The sequence below is a fragment of the Geotrypetes seraphini genome, chromosome 1 (genome assembly GCF_902459505.1).
Source record: "Geotrypetes seraphini chromosome 1, aGeoSer1.1, whole genome shotgun sequence".
NCBI classification, from domain to species: domain Eukaryota; kingdom Metazoa; phylum Chordata; class Amphibia; order Gymnophiona; family Dermophiidae; genus Geotrypetes; species Geotrypetes seraphini.
This window is the reverse complement of record NC_047084.1, coordinates 148,711,743-148,739,402: the sequence shown is the minus strand read 5'-3', so window position 1 is coordinate 148,739,402 and position 27,660 is coordinate 148,711,743. Positions and strand designations below refer to the sequence as shown.

Genomic DNA, 27,660 nt, shown 5'->3' with positions numbered 1-27,660 from the left:
ATATTATTTCATATTCAGCATACGTTAGGAAACAGTTTACGAAACAATTTGTTGATTTGGAAAAGGAAATTAAAGTATTGGAAAGTAATTTAATTAATAGATGGGAGTGGAATACTTTGCAATTATTATTAAAAGCAAAAGTTAAATATAATGAGTTATCCTCTAAATTTGTAAGGAATGATTTATTTTCTCAACAAACTCAATACTATGGAAATTCAAATAAGGCGGGTAGGATGCTAGCAAATTATCTTAAAGCAAGGAAAAGAAGAACAAAAATTGTAATAAAAGATAAAAATGGAAAATCACATAATAAAATTGATCAGATTCTAAAACAATTTTTTAGTTTTTATAAAGACTTGTATTCTTCTGAATCTTACAGAGATAGAGAAAAGGATGGATTGGAATTTTTAAGTTCACTTAAGGGGCCTCAAATTCCTGAACATATAAAAGGAAGTTTAGAAGAACCTATATCTTTAAAAGAGTTAGAAACAGCATTGAAGTCTCTTAGAGTTGGATCCGCTCCAGGTGGTGATGGATATACGGTAGAGTTCTATAAATTATTTCAAAATACTTTGTTACCCTATTTGTTAAAATTATATCAATACCAACTGAATAAAAGTTGTATATCAGGTACTATGGCAGATTCATTAATTATTGTCTTACCAAAACCAAACAAAGATCATACTTTGGTATCAAACTACAGGCCTATTTCATTAATTAATGTAGATGGTAAACTTTTAGCCAAAGTTTTGGCATTAAGATTGGCCAAAGCTCTCCCTTTTATTATTGATACTCACCAAACAGGATTCGTTGCAAGAAGACATTCTTCCAATAATACCAGACTGGCTTTTCATACTTTAAATTTAACAAAAGATATTCAGGATCCGGCATTCTTAATTTCTTTGGATGCAGAAAAAGCCTTTGACAGAGTTGAATGGTCTTTTATGTATCAAGCATTAGAATGGTTTGGTATAGGGACTGGTTTTATTCAAATGATTCAGACATTGTATAGCTCCCCTGGTGCTAGGCTATATATTAATAATAATTTATCGGATAGATTTAGTTTACAAAGGGGGGTTAGACAAGGTTGTCCTTTGTCTCCTTTGCTTTTTGATGTTGTTCTGGAACCCTTGTTGATAGCTATTAATCAGGCAAAGGAGATACAAGGAATTCCGTTTTCAAGTTGGGAATATAAGCTCTCCGCTTATGCGGATGATATTCTGCTTTATTTGAGGAAACCAGAGACTACTATTCCATGTTTGCTTGAACTGATTGAAAAATTTGGAAAGTTTTCTGGGTACAAGATTAATTGGAGCAAATCGGAAGTGCTACCACTTAATGTACATTGTACCAAAGGATTATTTGATTCATTTACATTTGTTTGGAAAGAAGATGGATTAAAATATTTAGGAATCAATATCAAAAGTACTATTGAGGATACAGTAAAGGAAAATGAAAAACTTTTATTAAAGAAAGTAACGGAAATGTGTGAGCAATGGAATCCTTTATATTTATCTTGGTGGGGGAGAGTTCAAACAATTAAAATGATGATATTGCCTGTGGTTTGTTATCAAATGAGTATGATACCAGTTTTTTTTCAGGGGTCATTTTATAAAAAGTTGAATGATATTCTTACAAAATTTGTTTGGTTGGGGAAAAGACCTAGAATTGCTTTAGTAAAGTTACAAAAAACAATTGTGGAAGGGGGGTAAATTTACCAAATTTTTATAGGTACCATCAAGCCTATATTTTAAGACAGGGTATGTATTGGGTCCTTCCAGAGCTCATGGAGAATGTCCCAGACTGGTTGTATTTAGAATGGTGACTCATGTTTCCTATACATTTGGTTCATCTTTTGAGTATACCAATGCCTAATAGATACAAAGGGAATAGAATTTTGATTGATACTTGGAAGACTTTGAGATATGTTACTAAATTATCACCTATTCCAATTTTTAAATCATTAAATCAATCCATTTGGCTAAACTCCAAGATTAAAATAGGCGGTCATAAAATTCTCTGGAAACAATGGATCATTGCAGGAATAAGAACTTTAAATGATGTTATTTCAAATGGTAAGCTGCTTAGTTTTTCACAGCTGCAACATAAATATGGTTTTACTAAGTCACAAAGTTTTAAATGGTTGCAGCTGAAGCAGGCTATTCAGGAGGGGTTCCCTGAATGGAAAGATCTTGATACTCAATATAGTTTGGAAATCCTATGTTTCCAGGCGGATTTCTTGGGTCACCAAGCCGCTAAGTGGGGGTCACCAAGCCGCTAAGTGGTATAAATTGATATATGGTTTTACAAATAAAAAACAAAAAACGGGTCTAAGAGACATTTGGAGCATTGAGATTAAGCATCAAATTTCTGCTTCTCAATGGCCACGAATTTGGTCTTGGAGAATTAGATCTACAATGTCGGCATCTATGAGACAGACTTGGTTCTTTTTGTTGCATAGAGCTCTTTTGACCCCAGTACGTTTACAAAAGTTTGATAGCTCTAGATCTAATAAATGTTGGCACTGTAATCTAGAAGCAGGGATTTTGGATCATCTAATTTTTTATTGTCCTTGTATTAACGCCTTCTGGAAGTCAATTTGGTCTCAAATTAATTATTTTCTAGAAAATCCAGTTGCTATGTCATATGATACAATTTTGTTTGGAACAATGATGAGAGCAAAGAGTCAAATTTCAGCAAATAACATTAAATTACTAATGATTATGACAGGAGTTGCCATTCAGAATATAACTAGAAATTGGAAAGATTATACAAGATTTAACTATACTTTTTGGTGGAATTCTATATGTTATATTTATAAAATGGAACGAATTCTTGCTATGCAAAAAGAAAATTATAATAAGTTTTAAAAAATTTGGGGGCCATTGATTGAATATTTGAATGATTAGACACTTTTTTTTTTTATAGAAGAATAATATGATATGGGATTGGGAGGGTATAATGTGTGAGATTCAAATAAAATGTTGATATGTGTGGAAGGGAAGGGGAGAGGGGGATAATATAAGATTTAATATTATATGAAGTATACAAGTGAATTGTATGAATATTGAATGATTATTGTATACTTGTTATGAGATATGAAAATGAATAAAGAATTGGAAAAAAAAAATAGTGCGTTTTATGAAATGTTTATGCTCAAATGATTGTATTGCACTGTCAAAGTTTAAAAATCAATAAAGATTTATTAAAAAAAAAAAAAATTAAACTTTCAAAACATCTTATGCAATCCATAGAACAGTAAAGAAAATGGAGATTGTTATTACATCAATCCAAGGGAAAATTGCCAAAATTTTAAAGAATAGCCATCAAGTCCTCGTCAAGGGAGAAATCTTTCTTCAGTTTAAAGGAAACAAAATCGATAAAATAATGACTGGATCAAAAGATCAGCGATACTAATTAGTTTTATTCCATTCAGGACTGTACATTCTTATGGTCTTTTAGAAACTGATCTAATTGTAGCGGGTCCCAAAATACAAAATCATTATTCTGAAAATTCAGGACACATTTGCAGGGGAATATTTTTTTTTAAACATAGCTTTCAGGGCAACCACTCTAGGGGCTTCTCTTACTAAGGTGCGCTAGGGCTTTAACGCGAGGAATAGCGCGCGCTACATTGCCCCGCGGGCTGGACCTTAACAGCAGCATTGAGCTGGCGTTAGTTCTAGAAGCGTAGCGCGCAGTAATTTCGTGCGTGCACTAAAAACGCTAGCGCACCTTAGCAAAAGGAGCTCTAGGTTTCAAGGCCAAAAAGGCCTTCCGCCTAAGTTGAGTCGCCCTCAGCACGAAGAAGGCCCAACTGCCGAGCTGATCACTAAATGCTGGACTCCCTTAATCGCCGGCAAGGGAATTCCTCAAGGCGGTTTGCTGCAGCAGGCAAGGACACTTCTTCCTCAGGGGTCCAAGATGTTATAAACCTCAATTATGGAAAACCATTTGGAGTGCAGCTGGTTTGTAACAGCCTGATTGAGGAATTAGGAGTATTTATTTATTCAATTTGCTATACCATTCTCCCAAAAGAGTTCAGAACGGTTTACATGAATTTATTCAGGTAGGCATTTTTCCCTGTCTGTCCTGGTGGGTTCACAATCTATCTAATGTACCTGGGCCAATGGGGGGGTATTAAGTCACAAGAGTCACAAGGAGCAGCGTGGGTTTGAACCCACAACCCCAGGGTACTGAGGCTGTAGCTTTAACCACTGCGCCACACACTCCCCCTGTAGTTATCTGTCGCAGTGAAGTTTTCCGTAATTGAGGTTTATAACATCTTGGACCCCTGAGGAAGAAGTGTTTATCAAAACACGGACCGTGTCGGGTTCCGGATTCTACCACTGAGAACCTAACTGGAAAACAACAGGGTTTTTTTGTTTTTTTTTAATTAATCTTCAATAAAGTTCCTGAATCCTGTACATCACCTCTGCAGTTCTTCTTTGTGCTTGGCAGATGTGTTGTATTTCTTTTTGTTTTGTCTTCTGGACTTAAGTAAAAGATGCAACTCCATTCGTGAAAAGACTTGTGTTTTGGTTCTTCCCTGTCTACCTCACTTTTTGTACTGTTACCATAATGCCAGCAGCAGCAGCAAAAAAAAAAAAAATTTGCTGACCACCTCTGGCTATATATTCACCCCTCAGTTTTTAAAAGTTGGTCTACGTTCTTTTGTCTAATATAGGCGCCCTTTTATGAAGCCTTATTAGGCTTTTTTATTGCCAGCCACGGTGGTATTAGCTCAAATGCTTATTGGAATTCTCCGACTGTTGGAGTTCTTACGGCCGCAGCCGGCGATAAAAAAAAAACCCTCACACCTTTGGCATTGGAGGAATCAATTTCATCGTGTACTTATGTTTGAGGTTTGGGAGGTTCGTCGCTCTCCCAGGCGTACTTGTCTTTTTATGCAAATTTGGGATCCCTACATTCAAAAACTTTCACCTAGAGCTTAATGATTTAAGTTGACTGTTTTTTTTAATACCTTCATTGTTTAAGTCACCTTCCATCAGGGGGGGGGGATAGAATATATTAAACTTAAAAATTTTGAAGGATGCGTAGTATGACTTTACTTAATATGATTTTTTTTGTTAATATTGTATACTTTGATATATTCTTTGGATGTATACTTTCTTCCTTCAATAAAAACAGTTTAAACATAAAAACTTCATAAAAGTGGGGGGAGGGGAGATTTTCTTTTAGTGTTGACATGGAAGCGTATGAAATGCTGTGCTAATAGTCAGTAGTTCCCAGGTTATTTTGTACCATAATCTTCGTGACAGATGAACAGATTCGATTGAATTGACTGGGCGGGACAAGATTTTCATGGGTACATGCCTTCATTTACTATGCATGGAGATTTCTATCTTTTTTTTTTTAAGTTCCAGTAATTTTATTGGTTTTATAAACAATAGAGTTACAGAAAAGTAAGATAAGCTTCCGAAAACTACGGAAGAAATCGAAAGAGAAGGACACCAGCCAGTATATCACATTGCATAACAATGGAGAGTGGGTTATAAAGAATAATCAATAATACGATACAGCAGGTATATAGGAATACATCAACTATCAATAATGAGCATGAATATAAAAGAGATACGAAATATAATATGATGTGTGACGATTTCTATCTTAATGTGGGCCTAGTAATTCTAGTTCCCAATAACAAACTGCTATGTGTCATATGAGGTACCTAAAGATTGAAGTTGCTTTATGTAACTGCAAGCCAGTCACTTGCAGGGACCTACAGAAATGCCAAGTTACCCAATTCCAGGCTGTAGACGTTTGGGCCAGGCCTGGTTTTGAACGTACATCCCAAAGCAGTGTGGGATTTGTAGTGCTTGATGTTGCCTTTTTTTTTTTTTTTTTTTTGCAAGTCCCATAATGCACCTGAACTCCAGGACTGTCCCCAGAATCTCCAGCCAAGGACTTGGTAACTTGTCATCTTTGCACCTAATTGGGTCAAATTCTCATATTAACATTCTGTCTGGCCAGTGTTTCATGACACAAGTGAAGTATCTTTGCCCCTCTGTGGATTTGCTGTTAATGTTTAGTGATACTGATGCCCTTTTCAGGACAGGGTGTGGGCCAATGTCGGCAAGAGTTTAAATTGCATCATTGCAATGTCAGATAAACTCCTCGAAGAAGACAGGAACAGCAATATCAAAGCTGATGAAATAGAACCTGAAGCAGCCTCTCTCACCGCAGCCCAACCAAGCGGTAAGATATCTTTTCTCTTTTTTTTTTTTTTTCTACCATTGATCGAGCAAATAAAGTCAAGAAGTAAAGATAAAACAAGACAGAATGAGGAGAGTCAATAGTGGATTTGATGACAGCTGCTGACAATGTGCTTTTCAAACAGCTGAAGTCTTGTGAAATTGTACCTTTCTGCCACTGTGTAATCAGATCTCCTATCACGGTTCCTTTTTTTTTTTTTTTTTTGCTCGGCACGAACTACCTGTAGATAACAATAACTTCCTTTGAAGTCTTTTTGGTGTTTTAATAGACTTCATGCTTTCTTGGCAATTGACAGGTAAAACAGTGACAGCATGCATTAACACTTTCCTATTCCATTAAAATGGAAAGACTCTTGTGGCAATGATTTAAAATGGTGGGTTATATTGATAAAGTCATGTTTCCAGCTTTGGCATTTGTTCATTTTCTTTTTCCATGAGGCTACTCTGGCTTGTGTGATGTGTACGAATTAAATGGGGTACCTCAGCTGGCAGGATTGGGTGGAGAGCCAAGAAATTCACTAGAGCAGTGTTCTTCAACCACCGGTCCATGGACCAGTGCCGGGCCACACAAATTTCCTGCTGGTCCACAGGGCCAGCATGTGCATCAGGCCCAAAACAGTGTTCTTCAACCACCGGTCCACGGTGCGATCGATGAGGCGTTATCTTCGAGCCAGCTCCCTCTTCCTAACTGATTCAGTGCACAAAGCCACAGGCAACAGCTCCTACGGGCGTCCTGCGCCTGAACCGGAAGCCTTCTCTCTGACATTGTAACATCAAAGGGAAGGCTTCCAGATGAGGCACGGGACGTGCAAGGTGCAATTAGTACTATTATGGGGGCGGGGTCTGGGGTGGAGATTGGGTAGAGATGGGCAGGGTCTGGCCCACGACTTAGCCCAGTGTTCTTCAAACGCCGGTCCACGGACCAATGCCGGTCCACAGAATAATTTTTTTTAATTTCTGCCGGTCCATAGGTGTAAAAAGGTTGAAAAAACACTGCACTAGAGGAAAGTGAACAAAAGGTAAACTAGACATTCTAATGTGCCGAAAAATGTAAGCACATTGGAAAAACCGAAGGGTCCATCAAGGCCACTATTCTGTTTTGACCAATCTCGGTCCATGTTACTGTGAAAATCCCCAAAGAATATAATTGATTTTATGCTGCTTATCCCAGAAATAGGCACTGGGGTTTTTTTACATTACATTGGTGTCTTTTATTCCGCCAGTTGTAGGCGGATTACGAAAAGAGGTGTTCTGGTCATAGTATCTACTATAATAAAACCCTAAGCGCACATGCGCACTCTTACCGGCGTGTTCCGTGATCCCTGATCTGTAGGTCCGTGGCCGGCAAGAGTGCGCATGCGCGCTAGAAGACACCAGGACTCCTCCTCCAGAGCACCAGCCACGCTGACCGGCTTTGGCCCCGCGGGCCTCTCATGGAGCCCACCTTCCCGCCCAGCATGGATGGCGGCGGTGGCAGCGATGCCGGTTACAGGACAGTACCAGAGCGACTTGAGGCGGCTGTCGGATTGAGGCGCGCTTTGCTGTTGCCTAAACCGCATAAAGACCCTGAACAAGCAGGTTCCTGTCGACCTATTTCCTTATTGAATACGGAGGTTGAATTGTTAGCGAAAATCATGGCAAAGCGGATGGCTGCTGTGCTTCCCTCCCTTATACATGAAGCTCAGGTGGGATTTGTGAAAGGACGAACTATATAGCTAAAAATGTAAGAAAATTGTTGCTGTCTTTGGAACAGTGGACGGAGAGCAATTTCTCACCTGTGCTGGTTAGTTTTGATGCCGAAAAGGCGTTTGACAGGGTGAGGTGGGATTTTCTTTATGATACTTTAGTGGCCTATGGTTTTGATGGGTTTTTTGTATCGGCGGTTCCTGATTTCTAGGGGGACGAGACAGGGTTGGCCCTTCTCGCCGTTGTTGTTTGTGCTTACATTGGACCTCCTAATTTGGGATATTTATGCGATGCCATCTATAAAGGGAATTGACATCGGAGCTACCTCTTAAGTTATCAGCCTTTGCGAATGATATTTTAGTATATCTTACAGATACTTTGCCTTCTTTGACAGCCTTACTGGACTTGATAAAAGAATATGGTGAATATGCAGGGTTTCGCTTAAATGTGGATAAATCGGAGGCGTTAGCATCCTCTGTGGCGGTTCAGGCCCAATGGGGGAATGGATTTCCGTTGACATGGGTGCCTGGGCAGTTTGTGTATTAGGGGACTTTGATGACTATGCAAGTTCCCCATTTGTATTGTCTTAATGTGGATAAGCTTCAGCAACAGACGGAGCTCTTGCTGGAGACATGGAGAGCATTGCCCCTTTCTCTGATGGGGCGCATTTGTTTGGTTAAGATGTTCATCTTTCCCAAATGGCTGTATGTTTTGCAGACTTTGCCGTTGTGCTTGCTAAAGAAAGATTTACGCATTCTTTATAAAGGGGTTACTCGTTTTTGTTGGGCGGCTAAGAAACCTAAATTGAAGGTGCCTCAGTTGTTGGGGAATTGGTATAGGGGAGGATTAGGATTACCGGATGTACAGATTTATAATTATGCGTGTCTGCTTCGTCATTTGGGAGGTTGGGTGAATATGACTAGCAATTATACCCCTCTTCTGATGGAACGTGAGTTTTTTGCTCCCTATGATGTGTTTGCATTACTACATAGTTCTCGGAGGGCACTGCCCCCTTCTATCAGATCCAGTGTATTATTTAGCGCATTGCAAGCGGCTTGGTGTTGGCTTGTGCATGACTTGGGAGGGGATCCTACGGTCACTGATCTCTCCGGGACAGGAATCAAGAGAATATCTGTCCTGGAGAGCGAAAGGAGATACAAGTTTAGAACATATTTTGGGGGATGATGGGGAGTTGTTGACATGTGCAGATTTACTAGCTAAGATGGAGGAGACCTGGGGAGCGCAGTTTGCATGTCATCAAGTAAAAACACTATGTGAGATCCCTCAACAGAGCACAATTGAGTTTGCACTTGGGGGGCCAGGCTGCGGGAGTTGTTTGCTCGAGAGGAGGGGACGTCTCTTACGGTCTCTAGCATTTATGCTAGTTTGCAAGATTTACAACCTGCCAGGGATTACCAGAGCATCAAGGGTAAATAGGAGAAGGAATTGCAGATTAATCTGGGACATTGGGATGTAGCCCGTACTTTGAGGGCGACGCCTGGGGTGACCCCGTGTGCTTGGTTGCGGGAAACGTATTATAGGGTGACCTTACGTGCTTATTACACTCATACACAGATGTTTTATAGTGGAGGTCTTCCTACACCACTATGTCATAAATGTGGGATGGGGGGGGTCATACTTTGGGACATGCCTTTTGGTTCTGCCTCGTTATTCAGCGCTTCTGGAGGCGTATAATCTCTTATGTGTCAGGGTTAATTGGGAAAGTCTTACGCAGTACCCCGGGCCACTTTGTCTTGGATTTACCTAGGGGGCATCGAGCTTTGTGTAGGAAGATGAGTTTACTGGCCAGGAAATGTATTTTTCAGGGCTGGACAGTTCCGGACTCTCCGGCATATTGGCATTGACAGAACCAATTGCATCAGTTGGTCATTTGGGAGGTGCGAGATGCCGGAGGGTCTAGGAAACGAAAGATGTTTTTGAATATATGGGAGCCTTATCTGCAAGTCTTACATCCTAAGGGTCGCAGTGCGGTTTTAAGATGGGTGTCCTAATTTGTTAGTTAGTTGGGTTGGGAGAGTAATGGTGAGTACTGGTGGGGCGGGGTGGAGAGTATCATTGGGGAGGAGGGGAGGAGGGGAAATGGGGTGTATTGAAGGTTCTGGCAATTAGTCAAAGATAGGATAAGTGGTTCAGGTGGGGGGGGGGAGGGGTGGTGTGACATTTTTGGGGTTCATAAGAGTACAGGACTTTGGAGTACCTTTCCACCCTCATTAATCTCACTTGCCCTATGTAGAGAAGGAAGGGGAGGGAGTTTGGTTGATGTTACTCTTTTATTGTACATGCTTGCTCTATTATTGTATATGATGCATTATTATTTGTACTGTGCACCTTTGGGGTGCACTGGTGTTGTATTTGCTGTGTTTGCATCAATAAAAATTGTTTGAACCTAAGACTAGGGAAGGGAAGAGACAGACTGGATTGGGGTTTGGAACAGAGGAGGGGAGATGCTGGGTCCACAGATGGAAAGAGGTAGTTATGCTAGACCAGGGGTACCCAAATGGTCGATCCCGACTGACCAGTAGATCGCAAATGCAACGCGAGTCAATCGCGTTGCCTTTGCGATCTCGTTCTTCCTTCCTCCCTCCCCGAGAGGAAGTTCTTGGGGGGGGGGAGCATGAACTGGGTGTCTGTGCTACTGGAGGGAGTGGGAATGAGAACGTAAGCTGGGGTACAGGAGCAAGGGAAGTTTGTGCAGGAGGCGAAGATAAAAAGCTGGAGAACAGTAGAGACTTCAGTTGGGAGGAAGTCCTCCATGGTAGACAACTTCTGGGGTGGGGAGTGTATGCCACAGGTGGGTATATGTGGTGGTGATTGACAGAGGTATGGGTGTGTGCATGCTGGAGGGAAGCAGAGAGAGAAAGAAAGCTGTGTGTGTGTGCATATATGTGCCGGGGGTAGGCAGAGAGAGCTATGGGTCTGTGTAGGTGTGTTGGGTGGAGACAAAGAGAGAGCTATGAGTGTATGTGTGCGTGCACTGGGGAGGGATGATGCAGAGAGAGAGAAAGCTGGGTGTATCCACCCCAGAGACAAACCCACTTGAAGCCACCTTGATCAGGAGGCTACTTGGAACACAAGAAACCACAGAAGCAGCTCTTGAGGAGCATTATTGCTAAGTATGTGATTCTCCAGCTGCCCTGTTGGGAGGATAAATTTAAAAGAATCTTTTTTTTTAGGGGTGAGTGAGGATTGAGAGAAGCTACTGTTACAGGGGGGGAGGGGGGTAGAGGAAAGATTCAGAGACTACTGCATTGGATGGGGATGTGAGCCAAGGCTGCTGCTGGGGTGACTGGATAGCCGATGAAGAGTGTGTTTGCTGGAAGTGGATGTCTCTAGCAGTGAGGAGGGGTTAAAACTGCTGCTGCTTGGGGCAAGTGGACAATGGAGAAAGGAAAAGGCTGCTGCTTTTAGGGGTAGGTGGGTAGTGGAACCGTTCCACCCATCTGTAGTAGTTGCAGATTTTGCTTCTCTCCTATTGCCCCACACCACAACCCCACACCACAACCTAAAGCCTCTATCCATTGCCAGATAAAGCTGTAGGTGGTTGGAGAAAAGGGAGAACAATTGCCTCCAATCTACTCCTTCCCTGCTGCTGTGTATCATCTTGAGCACATTATAGAAAGAGAGAAAAATGAAGGCAGATAAAGACCATATGGTATGTAGTCTTCCTTCCATGCCATCTACTATCGCTTCATCTCTCTTAGAGATCCAATGTACTTGTCCCAAGCTTTCTTGAATTCAGATACACTTTTCAACTTCACCACCTCCACCAGGAGGCTAGTCCATGTATTCACTACCTTTCCATGAAAGTGTATTTTCTGAGGTTATAAATGAGATTATAAATATGCACAAATGAATAAAAATTCTAGTCTTTATAAAGTCTGGCTCCTAGATCCTAAGAAACTTTGTCAAGCCCTGCCTTATGGACTTTTGTTTTCAAAAGTGGTCCACACCTGTTTTTTTTTTAAAACCTGCCAAGCTAACTTCTTTTACCATATTCTCTGGCAACAAATTCCAGAATTTAATTGCATGTGTAAAGAAATATTTTCTCCAATTTGTTTTACATTTAGTACTTAGTACCTAGGTGCAGATGCGCTGGTTGACGATGAGTTAGTAGTGAGATGTTAGTGCTTTGTCTGTTATAGACATTGACGATTACAGCCCACCATGAAACATTGATTCTTCTTGGTAAGACACTACTAGCTTGCCATTTCCTTCTGGAAACATGATATGAGATCACTACTGGAACCTAGTGTGAGGGATAACAATGGTGGGCTCACTTGGCAATGCTGATCATAACATGGTCAAATTTGTCATACTCACTGCAAGAAAGATACAAAAAGAAAATTATTGCTGTAGCATTTAATTTTAGAAAGGGGGACTGATAAAATTGGAAAATAAACCCAACAAAAAGCAATTTGTCAGAGTATAAAATTTGCATGTGGCATGAACATAATGCAGAAATACCATTTTGGAAACCCAGATAAAATATATTACATGCATTTAAAAAGATTGAAGGAAGACTAAGGGGATCATTTTCAAAAAAATGTAAACATCCAAAAAGTGGCCTAAAGGAGCAGATGGACATTTTTCTCATCAAACACTTCCAATTCACTATTTCAAAACCTTTCTATTTATTTATTTATAATTTCAACAACTTTTTACAAGAAAAATCTTGTTTACAGAAAAGCAGTAAGAATAATGTTACATCACATTATAAAATTAAATTATTTAGGAATCACCTTTAAACCCTCCTTAGACCACAATATTTGGGGAGGGGAGATTGGCAGAAAAGTTGAGAGGAAACTTTAAACAAAAGAAAAAGATGAATACAATAAAGGAAACAAGCCTAACACTCACCTCCTCTTTTACTAAGGTGCGCTAACCGATTAGACAAGCATGCACGCGTTAGCGTTTAGCACGTGCTAAATTGATTAGCGTGCGCTAATCGGTTAGCGCACCTTAGTAAAAGAGGGCCTCAGTTCCAGCACTCTTGATTGTAAACCGCCTAGAAGTCGCAAGATTGTGGCGGTATAGAAGAATAAAGTTATTATTATCATTATTATTATTCTGCATAATTACTTATTTACTCGGTTCTTTTGGGGCAATTCTTTTGAGCTTCAAAAAAGCCTTCAGATGCTCCGTGAGGAAAAAAACACAATTTACTGGAAGGTATTTCACAACACACTTGCAAGGATATGCAAGTAGAAATGAAGCCCTCAGGGATCTGGTTACTTGTCGCAGGAGAAGGAATTGCCTTCTTTCCTGTGTGGATTTCGTGACATCCTGGTAGACCCAGATTCTTTTACCGTGGAATAAATTTTTTGAGGAACGAAAGTATTGCTTCATGAACGTCTCTAAGTCTTGCAGGAAAACGAATGATACCAACCATGTTGTTCTAACAGATATCCAAAATGGACTCCTCCAAAATAGCTGAGATATTTTGAAGATCAAGTTGGGAAGATTGAATATTCTATTTCTCCATAAACTCATGGGATTCCTTAACTGGTAAATAGTATAACTTGTTTAATGGAGGTATACAGTCCGGAGTGTACCGTATTTTTCGCTCCATAAGATGCACCTGACCATAAGATGCACCCACCTCTAGAGGAAGAAAAACCAAGAAAAAAAAATTCTTAACCAAATGGTGTGCCGTGTACCCTGTCCCCCCTCTGGTGGTCTAGTGGTAGGCCGGGACAGGGTACAGGGCACATCTAGTGGTGGGCACATCTAATGGTAGGCAGCCCCAAGCCAGCCTGCCCCCAGCCCCAAACCAGCCAGCCAGCCCCACCAGCCCCAAACCAGCTAGCCAGCTCCAAACCAGCCAGCCAGCTCCAGGCCAACCATCCAGCCAGCCCCAGGCCAGCCAGCCAGTCCCATGCCAGCCAGCTAGCCTCAGGCCAGCCAGCCAGCTCCAAGCTAACCAGCGAGCCCCAGGCAAGCCCCCCCCCCCTAAGTACATTTTGAAATTCTGCCCAGCAGCTCCAGCCGGCTTCTCTCCCTCCCTGCCTTCGCTCTTCTGGGCTCCTCATTTCCCAGCCTTGACGGGTCATTTCTTCCAGGCATAGTGGACAGCTGGATGAAAGGAAGGAAGTCTGGAATTGGCAGTGGAGGAGAAGGGTAAAGCTAAGAGCAGCTGATGTGAGGAAGGGGGGTTCTCTGGGAGGTAGTGAAGTAAATGGTTGCCATTTTGAGGGTGATTCTGCATAGAGGGGTAGCCGCTTTCGTGTACTAGAACCTGTGCAAATGGTGAGGCCTAGACGGACTCCAGGCGTACGCGCGTGGCCTTTCCGAATGTGAGATCTCAATGTTTCTCCTCGTGCGCGTGCCTCAAGCCTCCTGGTCCTTGCGTTGCGGGGCGAAAGTGCATCAGCGGAAGGGCGCACAGCAGCGGATGTTGAGCAGCGGCAGCGGCGCTTCCCGCTCCGCCGCTTGGGCTGTGAGTGAGGGCAGGAGCAGAAGTGGATCAGAGAGGTGGCGCTCGAAAGTAAGCAGAACTGAGGGCCTCTGGGGCGACAGCCATCTCCCGCCCTTTGAGTGCTGGACTCCTCCTCCTGGGGCTCGGCCCTTCAGCCTCGTGCATAGACTTCCTCTCCCTAGTCAAAGGCGGGGATCCGCGCTGCTGATCTCTGCGCCAAAAGGGAGGACGATGACATGGGGGGATGACTATGGACAGGCGGGCGGGGGGTGTTTTTAAAAAAAGGTGGTGTGGTGGCAGTGGGCGGGTGGGCTTAAAAAGGTGGTGCAGCGGGGGTAACAAAATTTGTACCTTCGCTTCATAAGACGCACTGAGATTTCCATCCAATTTTGGAGCGAAAAATATAGTACTTCAAAGTCTCAACAAGATAAGCCTTAAACATATCATATGAAGATATCCCAGGGGATTTAGAGAAATTAAGAATTCTGACATTTAACCTCAGTTTGTATTTGGGTGATTTAATTTTTCAATTCTAAGTTGGATTGCTCCAAACTTTTAGAAATATCATCCATTTTTCCCCCAAGGGCTTTTACCTCCTTTGATGTTTTCAGGGTCGCTGCATCCAGCTTCTGGAGCACCTTCCAAATTGCCTCTAACGTCACCTCTCTGGTTGGGCTGATGCCCCTAAGATGGTATCCCTCAGTAGAAGCTCATCTACCAAACCTTCCTCCAAAGCAGGGTCTTGAGACACAACTTTGGCGTCCTTTCTCCCAGCCATGTGCACAGGGAGGTGCAGCCAGAAGTGGTGGAGACAGTGAGATCTCATGCCCCAGTGAGAGAGGCTCCTCTCCTGCCTCTCTCGCAGCGGGGCTCATTCTGCCTGTTTGTATGCAGACTACTGGCAAAAAAATGCTCAATCAGATGTTGCCGCATTGGTAGTAAGGGCGTCGAGGAGGTAGACACCTTCACATTTCCCTTCCATTTATTAGGCATTACTTAGGAGGCAAAAGAATCAGCAATCCCGAGAGTGATCTTACAAATGCTCAGAGAGTGCCGCCATCTTTGCCACTCCCCCCCTCAAAACCTGTTTTCTAGACGGATATCCATGTTGTTCATCCATAGTTCATCTAAATCTCAAGGAGACGTGTTAGAGGCATGGTGTGGATGGGGCTAGGGCGGGCTTATGACGTGAACATTTTTCTGTCATAATCAAACATATAAGAATATGTCCGGGGCACAATTTGGACATTTAGGGCTAGACCTGTTTTAACAACAAATAAATGCCAAAAAGGGGCCCAAACTGATCAGATGACCACTAGAAGGATTCACGCATAATCCCCCTTCCCCAAAGATGTCAATGAAACAGTACATACCTGCCTGTATGACATCTTCAGATGTTATGGGCAGTCCTAGTGGAGCAGCAGCGGGTCTCTGGAGTAACTTGGTAGTCATTGCAGTGGACTGCAGAGAATGGGACCCATGTCCTTATCCCACTCTAACTAGTACACTTGTGGTGGAAGGTATGAGCTCTCCAAAACCCTTCCAAAACCTACAGCACCCACATATAGGTGCCACTTGCAGGCATAAGAGCTATTGGTGTGGTGTGCAATTGGGTCCAGTAGATATTTGGTGGGTTTTGGAGCACTCACCATACAAGTTAACCATCTCTCTTTTAATAATTCCTAGCATCCTGTTTGCTTTTTTGGCCGCCGCCGCACATTGGGCGGAAGGTTTCATCGTGTTGTCGACTCAAACCCACTTTCGATATGTCACAGACTAACACCAATAATAATTCTACACTATGGGCTTGGTGGTAGCCAAATTGAAATATATCTAGACAGTTCAGCTATTGATCATGATCATCTAATTGCCTCAGAACTACTCGCTCCATAATTTTACCGATAAATGGAACAACTGATATGGGACAAATAGAGTGCTGCAGGGTTCAGTGCTTGGGCCCGTTCTCGTCAACATATTTATAAATAACCTGGAAATTGGTACGATGAGTGAGGTGATTAAAATTTGCAAATGATACAGTTATTCAGAGTAGTGAAGACACAGAAGGATTGCGAAGACCTGCAATGTGACATAAACACACTTGAAGAATGGGCCGCAACATGGCAAATGAGGTTTAACGTGGATAAGTGTAAGGTGATGCATATCGGTAACAAAAATCTTATACACGAATACAGGATGTCCGGCGTAGTACTCGGAGAGACCCCCCAGGAAAGAGACTTGGGAGTACTGGTAGACAAGTTAATGAAGCCATCCTTGCAATGTGTGGCAGCGGCGGCAAAAAAGGCAAACAGAATGCTAGGAATGGTTAAGAAGGGGATCACAAACAGATCGTAGAAGGTTATCATGTCGTTGTACCGGGCCATGGTACGCTCTCACCTGGAATACTGCATCCAGCACTGGTCGCCGTAAATGAAGAATGACACGGTACTACTCGAAAGGGTCCAGAGAAGAGCGACTAAAATGGTAAAGGGGCTGGAGGAGTTGCCGTACAGTGAGAGATTGGAGAAACTGGGCATCTTCTCCCTTGAAAAGAGGAGACTGAGAGGGGACATGATCGAAACATTCAAGATAATGAAGGGAATAGACTTAGTAGATAAAAATAGGTTGTTCACCCTCTCCAAGGTAGAGAGAACGAGAGGGCACTCTCTAAAGTTAAAAGGTGATAGATTCCGTAGAAACGTAAGGAAGTTCTTCTTCACCCAGAAAGTGGTGGAAATGTGGAACGCTCTTCCTGAGGCTGTTATAGGGGAAAACACCCTCCAGGGATTCAAGACAAGGTTGGACAAGTTCCTGCTGAACCAGAATGAACGCAGGTAGGGCTGGTCTCGGTCAGGGCACAGGTATTTGTCCTGGGGGTGCTGCCGCGTGAGCGGACTGCTGGGCGCGACGGACCGCTGGTCTGACCCAGCAGTAGCAATTCTTATGTTCTTGGGTGAATCTCTTCATAAAGGTGGTTAATAAATCTCAAGAAATAAAGCGATCTCCCCCCTGGTGTTTCTACTAGGAGAGTAATGACTCCGCAGACAATCTGATCTCAGTTCTTGCATGGACTCCTGCTTTATGCCACCCAGGACCGATCAGCAAAAGCTTGGGCCAATAAATATTAACCAGCCACAGAACCTTCTTGAGAACTACGGTCAGTTTCTTGCAGTTTTATGCTTCAAAGAGCAATTTCTTTTTAGGCTAATTAGATACTTTTTGTGAACTACTGCAGGAGAGATGTTAGAGTTGAACATTCTATTCTAATTAGCTTTGATAAGTCAGTCGAGGCAGTCTCTGCGGTTCCCAAGTTTCACACAAGGCTCCTGTCGATCAAAGCAAAGAGTTTTGACGCTTTTTTTGTCTCCGGAGAAGAATCAGCTACAGACTCTGAACTGTTCTTTAAAGAAAAGGCTGGGGTTTTTTTTTAAATTATTATTATTATCATTAAATATTAGAAATAAAGACTTTATGCTCAGTGTGTGAAGTAATTTTGGATTTTTCTCTTGAATCTGATGCTGCTATCAAAGAAAGTGTTTGCAAGTAGAGAACGACATGGTGACAAAATTCATCACCGTTCCTGTCCCCGCGGATAACCGCGGGAAACCATCTTCATGTCATTCTTTAAGGAAAGAGGGAAGAATCAGAGTATGAATGGCCACAACCACTGACCCTCAAGCTTTGCTTTGAAGAATGCTGGTGTAGAAGGACTGAGGTTGAAACAGACACTACAGAATGACAGTCTCTGGTATCCAGAGCAGATATTGTGATGTCATAATGCCTCATTCCACCAGTGCCTAAGAGCCAATCACATCAGTGATGTCACAATGGCTTCATTATCCTTGGCTCTCATAAGAATCAGAGTATGAATGGCCACAACCACTGACCCGAAAGCTTTGCTTTGAAGAATGCTGGTGTAGAAGGACCGAGGTTGAAATAGACACTAGAAAAATGACATGGGATTATTTCCCACGGTTATCCGCGGGGACGGGGACGGTGATGAATTTTGTCACCGTGTCATTCTCTATTTGCAAGGCATTATTTCTTTCCATTCTTTCCGAGACTGGAAAATTGGTCCTGTACAATTCAAGTTTCCAGGTTTATTAAACATTTGATATAACTATTAGTTTTAGCACAAAGAGCTTATTATGTAACAATCACAGCAGGTAAAATATGCTAATACCAGAGCCATGGTCATTTCAGTGGCAGGAATGAAGTTGTAGAGCAATCTGGTTGGACGGTTACGACTGATCAATGATATACAGTGATTTAAAAAGTTTTTCAAAACATCCCTATTTGTAGAAGCTTTTTGTTTAGGTGGGTGAGAAGTAAGAACCTAAGAATAGCTTTACTGGGTCAGACCAATGGTCCATCAAGCCCAGTAGCCCGTTCTCATGGTGGCCAATCCAGGTCACTAGTACCTGGCCAAAACCCAAAGAGTAGCAACATTCCAGAATCTCAAAGAATAGCAAGATTCCGGAACCCTAATGAGAGCAACATTCCAGAGCTGAGATTTGATGTCATAATGCCTCATTCCACAGTGCCTCAGAGACAACCTCATCAGTGATGTTACAATGGCTTCACTGTCCTTACTTGGCACATGTAAGAGGATAAGAACAGCCATACTGGGACAGACCAATGGTCCATCAAGCCCAGTAGCCCGTCCTCATGGTGGCCAATCCAGGTCACTAGTTCCTGGCCAAAACCCAAGGTGTAGCAATATTCCATGCTATAGATACAGGTCAAGCAGTGGCTTCCCCGTGTCTTTCTCAATAACAGACTATGGACTTTTCCTCCAGGAACTTGTCCAAATCTTTCTTAAAACCAGCTATGCTATCCGTACTTACCACATCCTCTGGCAACGCGTTCCAGAGCTTAACTATTCTCTGAGTGAAAAAAAAATTTCCTCCAATACAGGATGAGTAGTTATTATACTGTGTAGTATTTTTATTTTATGAATTTTATTTTGTTATGTTTTTAATTTTGTATGTATTTTTGGAATCAGCTATGGTTTAGTCAGGCTGTATGTTTTATAAATGAATATCTTTCTTCTATGATGACACCCTATGTGCTTCATAGGTACTAATATCAATCTGATCACAAGGTGGTAATTCCTACTCCTTCTAAGGCTTAGTGGGAATAAACTCACAAAAATGCCTTTTTTGGCTAGTACTCATACTATGAAATGGTTTATCAATGGCAATTAGGGTGGAGAGTTCCCTGAAAAACTTTAAGACTTTACTAAAAACATTTTTTTTTTCTGTAAGCATATGGGGGCTGATTCTACAAATGGCGTTCCGATTGTAGGCGGCGGTAGGCGTTCTACCGCCATCTCAGCAGCTAATTGGGACACGCAAAAAAAAAAAAAGAATGCATTGAATGACGCTTATATTGTAGACGTCTGTCTCGCGCCTATGGAGACGCATAGGGATGCTTATGGACACCCAAGTGGCCTGGGGCATCTGTAAGGTTCCCTGCGGGTCTCCGTAGGCACGGGTCAGATGCCTTAAATGTAGACCTGTAAGATGCTGGCCTACATTTAAGGCCTCTGTTAGAAAAGAAGACGTGATTCTGTAAAGGACGCCAATGTGTGATCGAAAGCATCCGCCGAGATCGGCATCCTTTAGAGAATCAGGGCCTAGAATTGCGCAGAATTGAATCGGTTCAGCGGACGGCCACCAGGATGATCTCGGGGCTCAAGTGTCTCTCGTACGAAGAGAGACTGAACAAACTGCAGCTCTACACTCTCGAGAAACGTAGGGAGAGGGGAGACATGATCGAAACATTTAAGTACCTCACGGGACGTGTCGAAGTGGAAGATGATATTTTCTTTCTCAAGGGACCCTCGGCCACAAGAGGGCACCCGCTCAAACTCAGGGGCAGAAAATTTCATGGCGACACCAGAAAGTATTTCTTCACAGAGAGAGTGGTTGATCATTGGAACAAGCTTCCAGTGCAGGTGATCGAGGCAGACAGCGTGCCAGACTTTAAGAATAAATGGGATACCCATGTGGGATCCCTACGAGGGTCAAGATAAGGAAATTGGGTCATTAGGGCATAGACAGGGGGTGGGTAAGCAGAGTGGGCAGACTTGATGGGCTGTAGCCCTTTTCTGCCGTCATCTCCTATGTTTCTATGTAGTCATTTAAATGAAATTTCACTTATCCCCCACACCCCCCCCTCTTTTATTGACAACCATGGCGGTAAAAGCTCCAACGCTCAAAGAATTCCTATATATACAGTACTTATATATACAGTATATATACACTTATATATATATACACTTATATACACTTATATACACTTATATACACTTATACATACTTATATATACACATATATACTTATACAGTATATATGTACTTATATATACAGTATATATATACACAGTACATATATATATATATATATATATGATCTGGAAATTGGAACGAGTGAGGTGATTAAATTTGCAGATGACACTAAAGTGTTCAAAGTTGTTAAAATGCATGCAAACTTTGAAAAAATGCAGGCGGTCCTTAGGAAACAGAAAGACTATTGGGCTCACTAGCTAGCCCGGTAACCAGCTATGTCACGTGACATAGCTGGTCAACGATTTTCATTGGCTGGCTGGCTATCTAAGGCACATATTCAGATAGACCCACCTAAAAGGCAGGTCTGTCTATGGCTGCTTTGCCTTAGAAGGCCAGCCAATGAAAATCGACTTAGCCAGCTAGATATAAGCCGCTGAACTTTGCCCCGGATATTCACTTCCAGGCTGGATACAGCCCTGGCATTAAATATTCAGGTTCGCCGTGGCCCGCAGCAGGTATGCAAGTTGCCTCCCATGGGCTGAATATCGTGTCCCTGGTGTTTATGTGGGTTCCAGCTGATGATCAGCCGAGACCCACATAAGTAAAAGGACCCCAAAGTTAGCTATGTAGGGGTATTTTATCTGAGGTTTCCAGTTATAACCAAAAATTTGAAGTCCTGTTTATATCGTATACATATATGTAATGGCATAACAGTTTAATTGTATGTATAATATACGTTTCAGCTGTTTATTTTTTTTATTTTTTTTTTAATGAACACAGATTAGAAAGAAATAGCACCCTCTTCTGATATGGATGAAAATGTGAATGATCAAAACATTTGTGCTGGAGACTAATAAACCAGCACCACCTACTGGATCTGGCAGAGAATGTATTTTATATGTTTTTACCATGATCTTTAAGGACCGATAAGTGTGCTATGTCAGCTGCTCTGCTGGATGCAAAAATATTCAGAGAGTTTTAAGGATGACAGTAAAAGATATAAAAGACAAAAAGAGTGGGGAAGGGACACCACACATCAGCCTCAAGTTTATTAAAAAATTTGATTAATCGCTTATTCAAAGTTTTAAGCGATATACAAAAATTAAAATTCCAAATTTCAGGGGGACAGAATAAACAATTTGGACTAACCAGGCAGAACATACCAAACAAAAGGGAATAAAAGGGGAAAGAAATACAATTGTTGATAGTAAATAAGACAAATAAGGAAAAAAACAACAAGGAGGGTAAAAGCGGAAGACTTGAAATAAATCAGAACAAAAAAATTTGTTAAAGGATCCTAATCTAGCTTACCAACAGTCAAATGCATCTTTATAAAGAAAGCATTTTAACTTGCTCTTGAATCTGTCAAGAAGGCGCTCTTCCCGTAAATAAATGGAGAGAGAATTCCACATTTGGGGCGCAGAGAAGATAAATTGTCGACGTGTGTTGATGTTTTTGAGAGAGGGAACAATTAATAAATGTTGGTCGTTTGATCTAAGTATTCTTGCTGGGGGTGTAAGGAATCAAGAGTCTGAATGAAAGCGGGGGTTTTATAAAGGAGAGACTTGAGAGTTAGCAAAAATATTTTATATGTTATGCGATGAGCAACTGGAAGCCAATGTGCTTTCTTAAGGGGTGACATACGGTTGAATTTCATGGCTTTCATGATAAGTTGAATTGAGGCATTTGAATAATTTCTTGAGAACATATAAATTGTGAAAACATATAAATAGCGAAAACATAAAGCAAGTATTACAGAGAGTCTTTAGTCTTTTTGTACTGGCCTCCTTGAGGCTGATGTGCGGTGTCCCTTCCCCCCACAGTAAAAGAAATAAGGCACAATACAAAGGAGGTAAGGGTGGGATAACATCAGGCACACTTTACACTTGATGTGGAAAGCTGGTCGGGGACATGAGACAGCAGTCTTGATGGCGCTAGACACCGAGAAAGCTTTTGATAGGGTCTCTTGGGAATTTTTGTGGGCAGTAATGACTAGAATGGGAGGTCCGTTTTGTCCTTGGGTAAGAGCGTTTTACACTTCGCCTAGGGCATGCCTTAAGATCAATCGGGAGTACACTGACTTTTTTCCCCATAGCGCGAGGGACCCGGCAGGAGTGTGCCTCCTATCACCACTGCTTTTTGCAGTCTCTATAGAGCCCCTGACTATTCAGATCCGGAATCACTTAGCCTTACGGGGGATTTCCTTGGCAGGGGTAGATCATCGCATTGCTTTTGTTTGCTGATGGCATTTTGCTATAGATCACAGAGCCTGAGACATCTAAACCTACGTTGTTATCCATCTTTGAGGAGTGTGGCACAGTCTCCGGATTCAAAATAAATTTCGATAAGACTGAGTTGTTGAATCGTACGCCGGCAGAGAGAGCTGTTCAGTCGTGTTAACAGCAATTTCCCTTTCGATGGGCGAACAAGGGGATAAAATATTTAGGCATTCACATTCCCCGAGATTTAACTCAACTGTATGCAGTGAACTATGAACCGGTGATTCGGCAGATTTGTGGTGATTTACAGCGGTGGCACGGTCTTTGGCTATCCTGGTTACATGCGGAATTTAAGTGTGAGATATGGCATCCAGAATTGAATTCAGTACTCAAGGTGAGGTCACACCAAGGCGAATGTTTGCTAAGAGATGCACATGCCTAGTAAGAGCCTCAAATAAGATTCCCTCCTTCTTCCTTCTATCTTTGTATCTAACTTCAGTTAGAAAGCTGCAAGTTTTAAAGGAAAACATTAGACCTCAAGTTCCTTTACAAAAGGCTAAGCATAGAGGCCTATTTTAACTCTGACTACAAGAACCTGGAGTTAGATTTTTCATTCTAATAGCATTCCGTAAAGAAATCAAAACTCTCCTATTCAAAAAGTATATTCAATCTACTTAAACTCCCCCTCCTCCTATCCCCTCTATAACTTTCCCAAGTATAGCCTACACCCTGGTACCATCTTCTCAACGTCCCAAAAAAGTAACCGGAAACCCAAGTAATCAACCTGATTCCTAACATCGCCAATTAAAACCATCTACCTAACATCGTTAGGAACCAGATAATCCTCTATGTAACGTAACCAGAAATAATTTCCATGTAATGTAATCTGAACCTCAATTCCGTAACCTGTATCGGTAATTTTCCAATGTAATGCATCCTCCTGGAAATATCCAGCTCTCTTCCACTGTAATCCGCTTCGAACCGCAAGGTATAAGCGGAATATAAATCACTAATGTAATGACATGTCTGTACATTAGGGAAAAGGGGGTCATGGGTTTGATGTGGTACAACCAAAGCAGATTTACATATGTTATATGCAGGTACTTTGGCAGAGTATGAAGCCTCTAAAGCCATGTCTCGCAAACTTTCTGGCCGGCGGCACACTAAATCCAGTGCCCTGGCCGGAACACCCAGAAGTGCGTGGATGTCAACACGATGACATCGTACGCATGCGTGCCATGATGGCATCGACATCCGCGCATGTGGGGAGGCCCATCTGTCCGTGACCCGCTTCGGTTGAGGGATATCCGGGAGGTGCGGGGAGAGGAGGAGAGACGCCGGCTAGGAGAAGAGTCATCTGTGCCATCTGACTGCCTACAGGACGTGCCTCTCGCCGCAAGAGGCACGTCCAGTAGGCAGTCAGCCGGCGTGGATGGCTCTCCTCCTCATCAGTGTGTCGTAGCACACCTGAAATCTCAGGAGGCACACAGTTTGCGATACACTGCTTTAAAGGGTTAACTGCTCACCTGTCTTCCATTATGTTCTCACATGCCACGGGTGGGCTGTTGGGTTATTTATTGAGTAGGTAACATTTCGAACCATAATTATATTTACAGCAGCGCTCTTGTTTATTTTTGATCTTTGGTTCAATTCTTTCTTCCAGGAGACTGGCACGAGCAGCTGTGCCCTCTGGTGGCGACGCTGAGGGACTGCATGGAGGAGGTGGTGCAGAGGGCGAAGTTGTCCATGACCTTTGTCCTGCTGCAGGAGCTCGCTTGCAGCTTGCCCCAGTGCCTGCTGCTCACCCTCAGAAGAGATGTCGTCTTTGCTCAAGCAGTAGGTGCTTCTCACATCATGCTGTTCCTAGATCAGCTGTTTCTAGATTTAAGTCCATTATTGGAGACCGTATCTGACGAAGGACACAAAAAGGCTTGAAGCGGTCCAGAGGAGGGTGACGAAAATGTTAAGAGGTTTGCGCCAAAAGACGTATGAGGAGAGACTGGAAGCCCTGAATATGTATACCTTAGAGGAAAGGAAGGACAGGGGAAATATGATTCAGACGTTCAAATACTTGAAGGGTATTAACGTAGAACAAAATCTTTTCCAGAGAAAGGAAAATGGTAAAACCAGAGGACATACTTTGAGTCTGAGGGGTGGAAGACTCAAGAGCAATGTAAGGAAATTCTTCTCTACGGAGAGGGTGGTGGATGCCTGGAATGCGTTCCCGAGAGAGGTGATGGAGAGGAAAACGGTGACTGAGTTCAAAGAAGCGTGGGATGAACACAGAGGATCTAGAATCAGAAAATAATAGTAAATATTGAAGAACTAAGGCCAGTACTGGGCAGACTTGCATGGTCTGTGTCTGTATATGGCCATTTGGTGGAGGATGGGCTGGGGAGGTCTTCAATGGCTGGGAGGGTGTAGATAGACTGGAGTGAGCTTTGATGGAGACTTCAGTAGTTGGAACCTAAGAAAAGTACAGGCAGAGCTTTAGATTCTTGGCCAGAAATAGCTAAGGAGAAGAAGAAAAAAAAACCCCCAACAGATTTTTAGATTGAATCAGGTTGGGCAGACTAGATGGACCATTCGAGGCTTTATCTGCCATCATCTACTATGTTATGTATGCTACTATTATATTTCCAGAAATATAAACAGTATGCACAGTAAGGGCCCGATTCTATAAACGGTGCCTAAGTCATACCACACCTATTCTGTGCCCCCTAACCACGCCTATTAAACCAATTTAAAAAAAAATTAAGTTGCTACTGTGGGTGTCCTCAATAAGGACGCCATTTATGGAATCAGGCTCTAAGAGGCTGAGATTGTCCACTAGTTTCATAGAGTTTATTCATTTCTATCATGCTTTAGTCAAAATCTTTTTTATTGTTTTACAAGAGAACAGCATATAACAAGTTGCATAAGCATAATAACGCAATACGTCGACTCATGATCCCAAATTCCCCGAACAGGCCCCTTAATCCCTCAACGCCATCACACACACACAGTGTATCCTGCTTTATACAAAGCAAATACATACACAGTATTTTTTTTAAAAAAACCAAAATACTAATTTATACTTAAGAGAAAAACAAGTGGATATCTTTTGTTTCATGAGTAAATCAAGGAAACTTTTTGTTGTTTACCTGCAATTACATCATTTTCTTTTCCAGAGATAAATAAATAAATAAAAAAAGATTTGATATCGATATGTGAACATTTAAGAAAAAACTGAATATTTCATGGGGTGTCCTAATTTTTTCACACGACTGTTACTGGGAAGAATTCCTTCTGGGTCGGCTTCGGCAGAGGGGGGCATGCAGCTGGAGCTCAGGAAGGAGGCCTGTTTATAAATGGGATCCCCGGCAGTGGTGAATGCATGGGGTGTGAGGGTGGAGAACTGTTTGACCCTTGATAGGGATGGAGGGTGGCTGCTGGACTTGCGAAGGGAGGGGTGGGAAGGGGGGCAACTCGTGGTAGAACTTTTACTGCGGGGACAAGGCCATTCACCGCTCCAAGGGGCGGTGAATGCCCCTGTACCCGCAGCAAGCAGTTGAATTTTTCTCTCTTTCCAGCGGGTTAGCTGCAGGGAACGGTCACCATGTCATTCTCTATTCACAGCCTCAGGGTGCTGAGGCAACTGCTCTAGCCATTAGGTCATGAAAAGCTAAAATGATTTCTTTTGCTTATGAATAACGTTTGGGTATAAGGGAGGAGGGATATTTAATGCGAGTTAGAATTTGATGATATATTAAGTGATGTTTAAGTATAAATGATTGTATTATATGTTACACTTATTGTGAGCTTTAAAAATGAATAAAGATTAATTAAAAAAAAAAAAATCCTAGACACATGGCCACACCCTGTTTTGCCTCAGCCCTGCCTTGTTCTGCCTCTAGCCCCACCCCATTCATGCCCTATCCCCGCCCCCAGAAAGCTTCATCTTTTAATTCCTGACCCCTGGCCCATGTCCGAGGGCCTCCGAGCATACATGAACGTCTGTGAGATCCATCTGTGCATGCTCAGAGCCTCCCCAGATGTGGCCAGAGCTTTCCAAAACCCGGACAAATTGCTGACTTCTGGAAAGTCCATCGGTGCACCCAGACAGTCTTCTAAAAAGAGGACATGTCTGGGTTTTCCAGGGCATCTGGTAACCCTACGTAGGGGAGTTAGCAGGTGGGGAGAACTCTGGGGTGGTGATATCATTTCTGGAGCCATAAGAAGTGTGGGAATGCTATTCCATCCCATTCTAGCACAAATTACGGCAGTGGTCTCAAACTCAAACCCTTTGCGGGGCCACATTTTGGATTTGTAGGTACTTGGAGGGCCGCAGAATAAATAGTTAATGTCTTATTAAAGAAATGACAATTTTGCATGAGGTTAAACTCTTTATAGTTTATAAAACTTTCCTTTAACAGTTAAAAGGAAAGATATATAAACTATAAAGAGTTTTACCTCATGCAAAATTGTCATTTCTTTAATAAGACATTAACTATTTTTTCTGCGGCCCTCCAAGTGCTCTATTTTTTCTGAAGCCCTCACATTTAAAGTTTAATATCTTTTCTTTCTCAAAACTGGCACATTTCAATCACTAAATTGAAAATAAAATCATTTTCCTACCTTTGGTAATTTCATCAGTGTCTGTCTTTCTTTGATTTCGTGTCCCATTTTTTGCTTTGTTTCTGGCTCCCTGTCCCCCCCCCTTCTTTCTTTCTTCCTTTCTTCCTTCCTGCCCTCCCCCACGCCACCGCCGCCGGGGAATAGGCTGCTGTCGCTGCCGCCATTGGGAACAGGCC

The 27,660-nt window shown here is 42.4% G+C and overlaps 1 protein-coding gene across 7 annotated transcripts in view; it reads left to right on the top strand.

The window, feature by feature from the left end:
- The window catches only part of INPP4B (inositol polyphosphate-4-phosphatase type II B), an 812,760-nt gene that overhangs the window by 646,988 nt on the left and 138,112 nt on the right, over positions 1 to 27,660 (top strand). For all 7 annotated transcript variants that reach the window (XM_033939865.1, XM_033939855.1, XM_033939874.1 and 4 more), the window contains 2 exons: positions 6,075 to 6,219; positions 24,531 to 24,703. In XM_033939865.1, the coding sequence (XP_033795756.1) occupies positions 6,075 to 6,219; positions 24,531 to 24,703 (318 nt within the window). The remainder of the gene's footprint in view (positions 1 to 6,074; positions 6,220 to 24,530; positions 24,704 to 27,660) is intronic.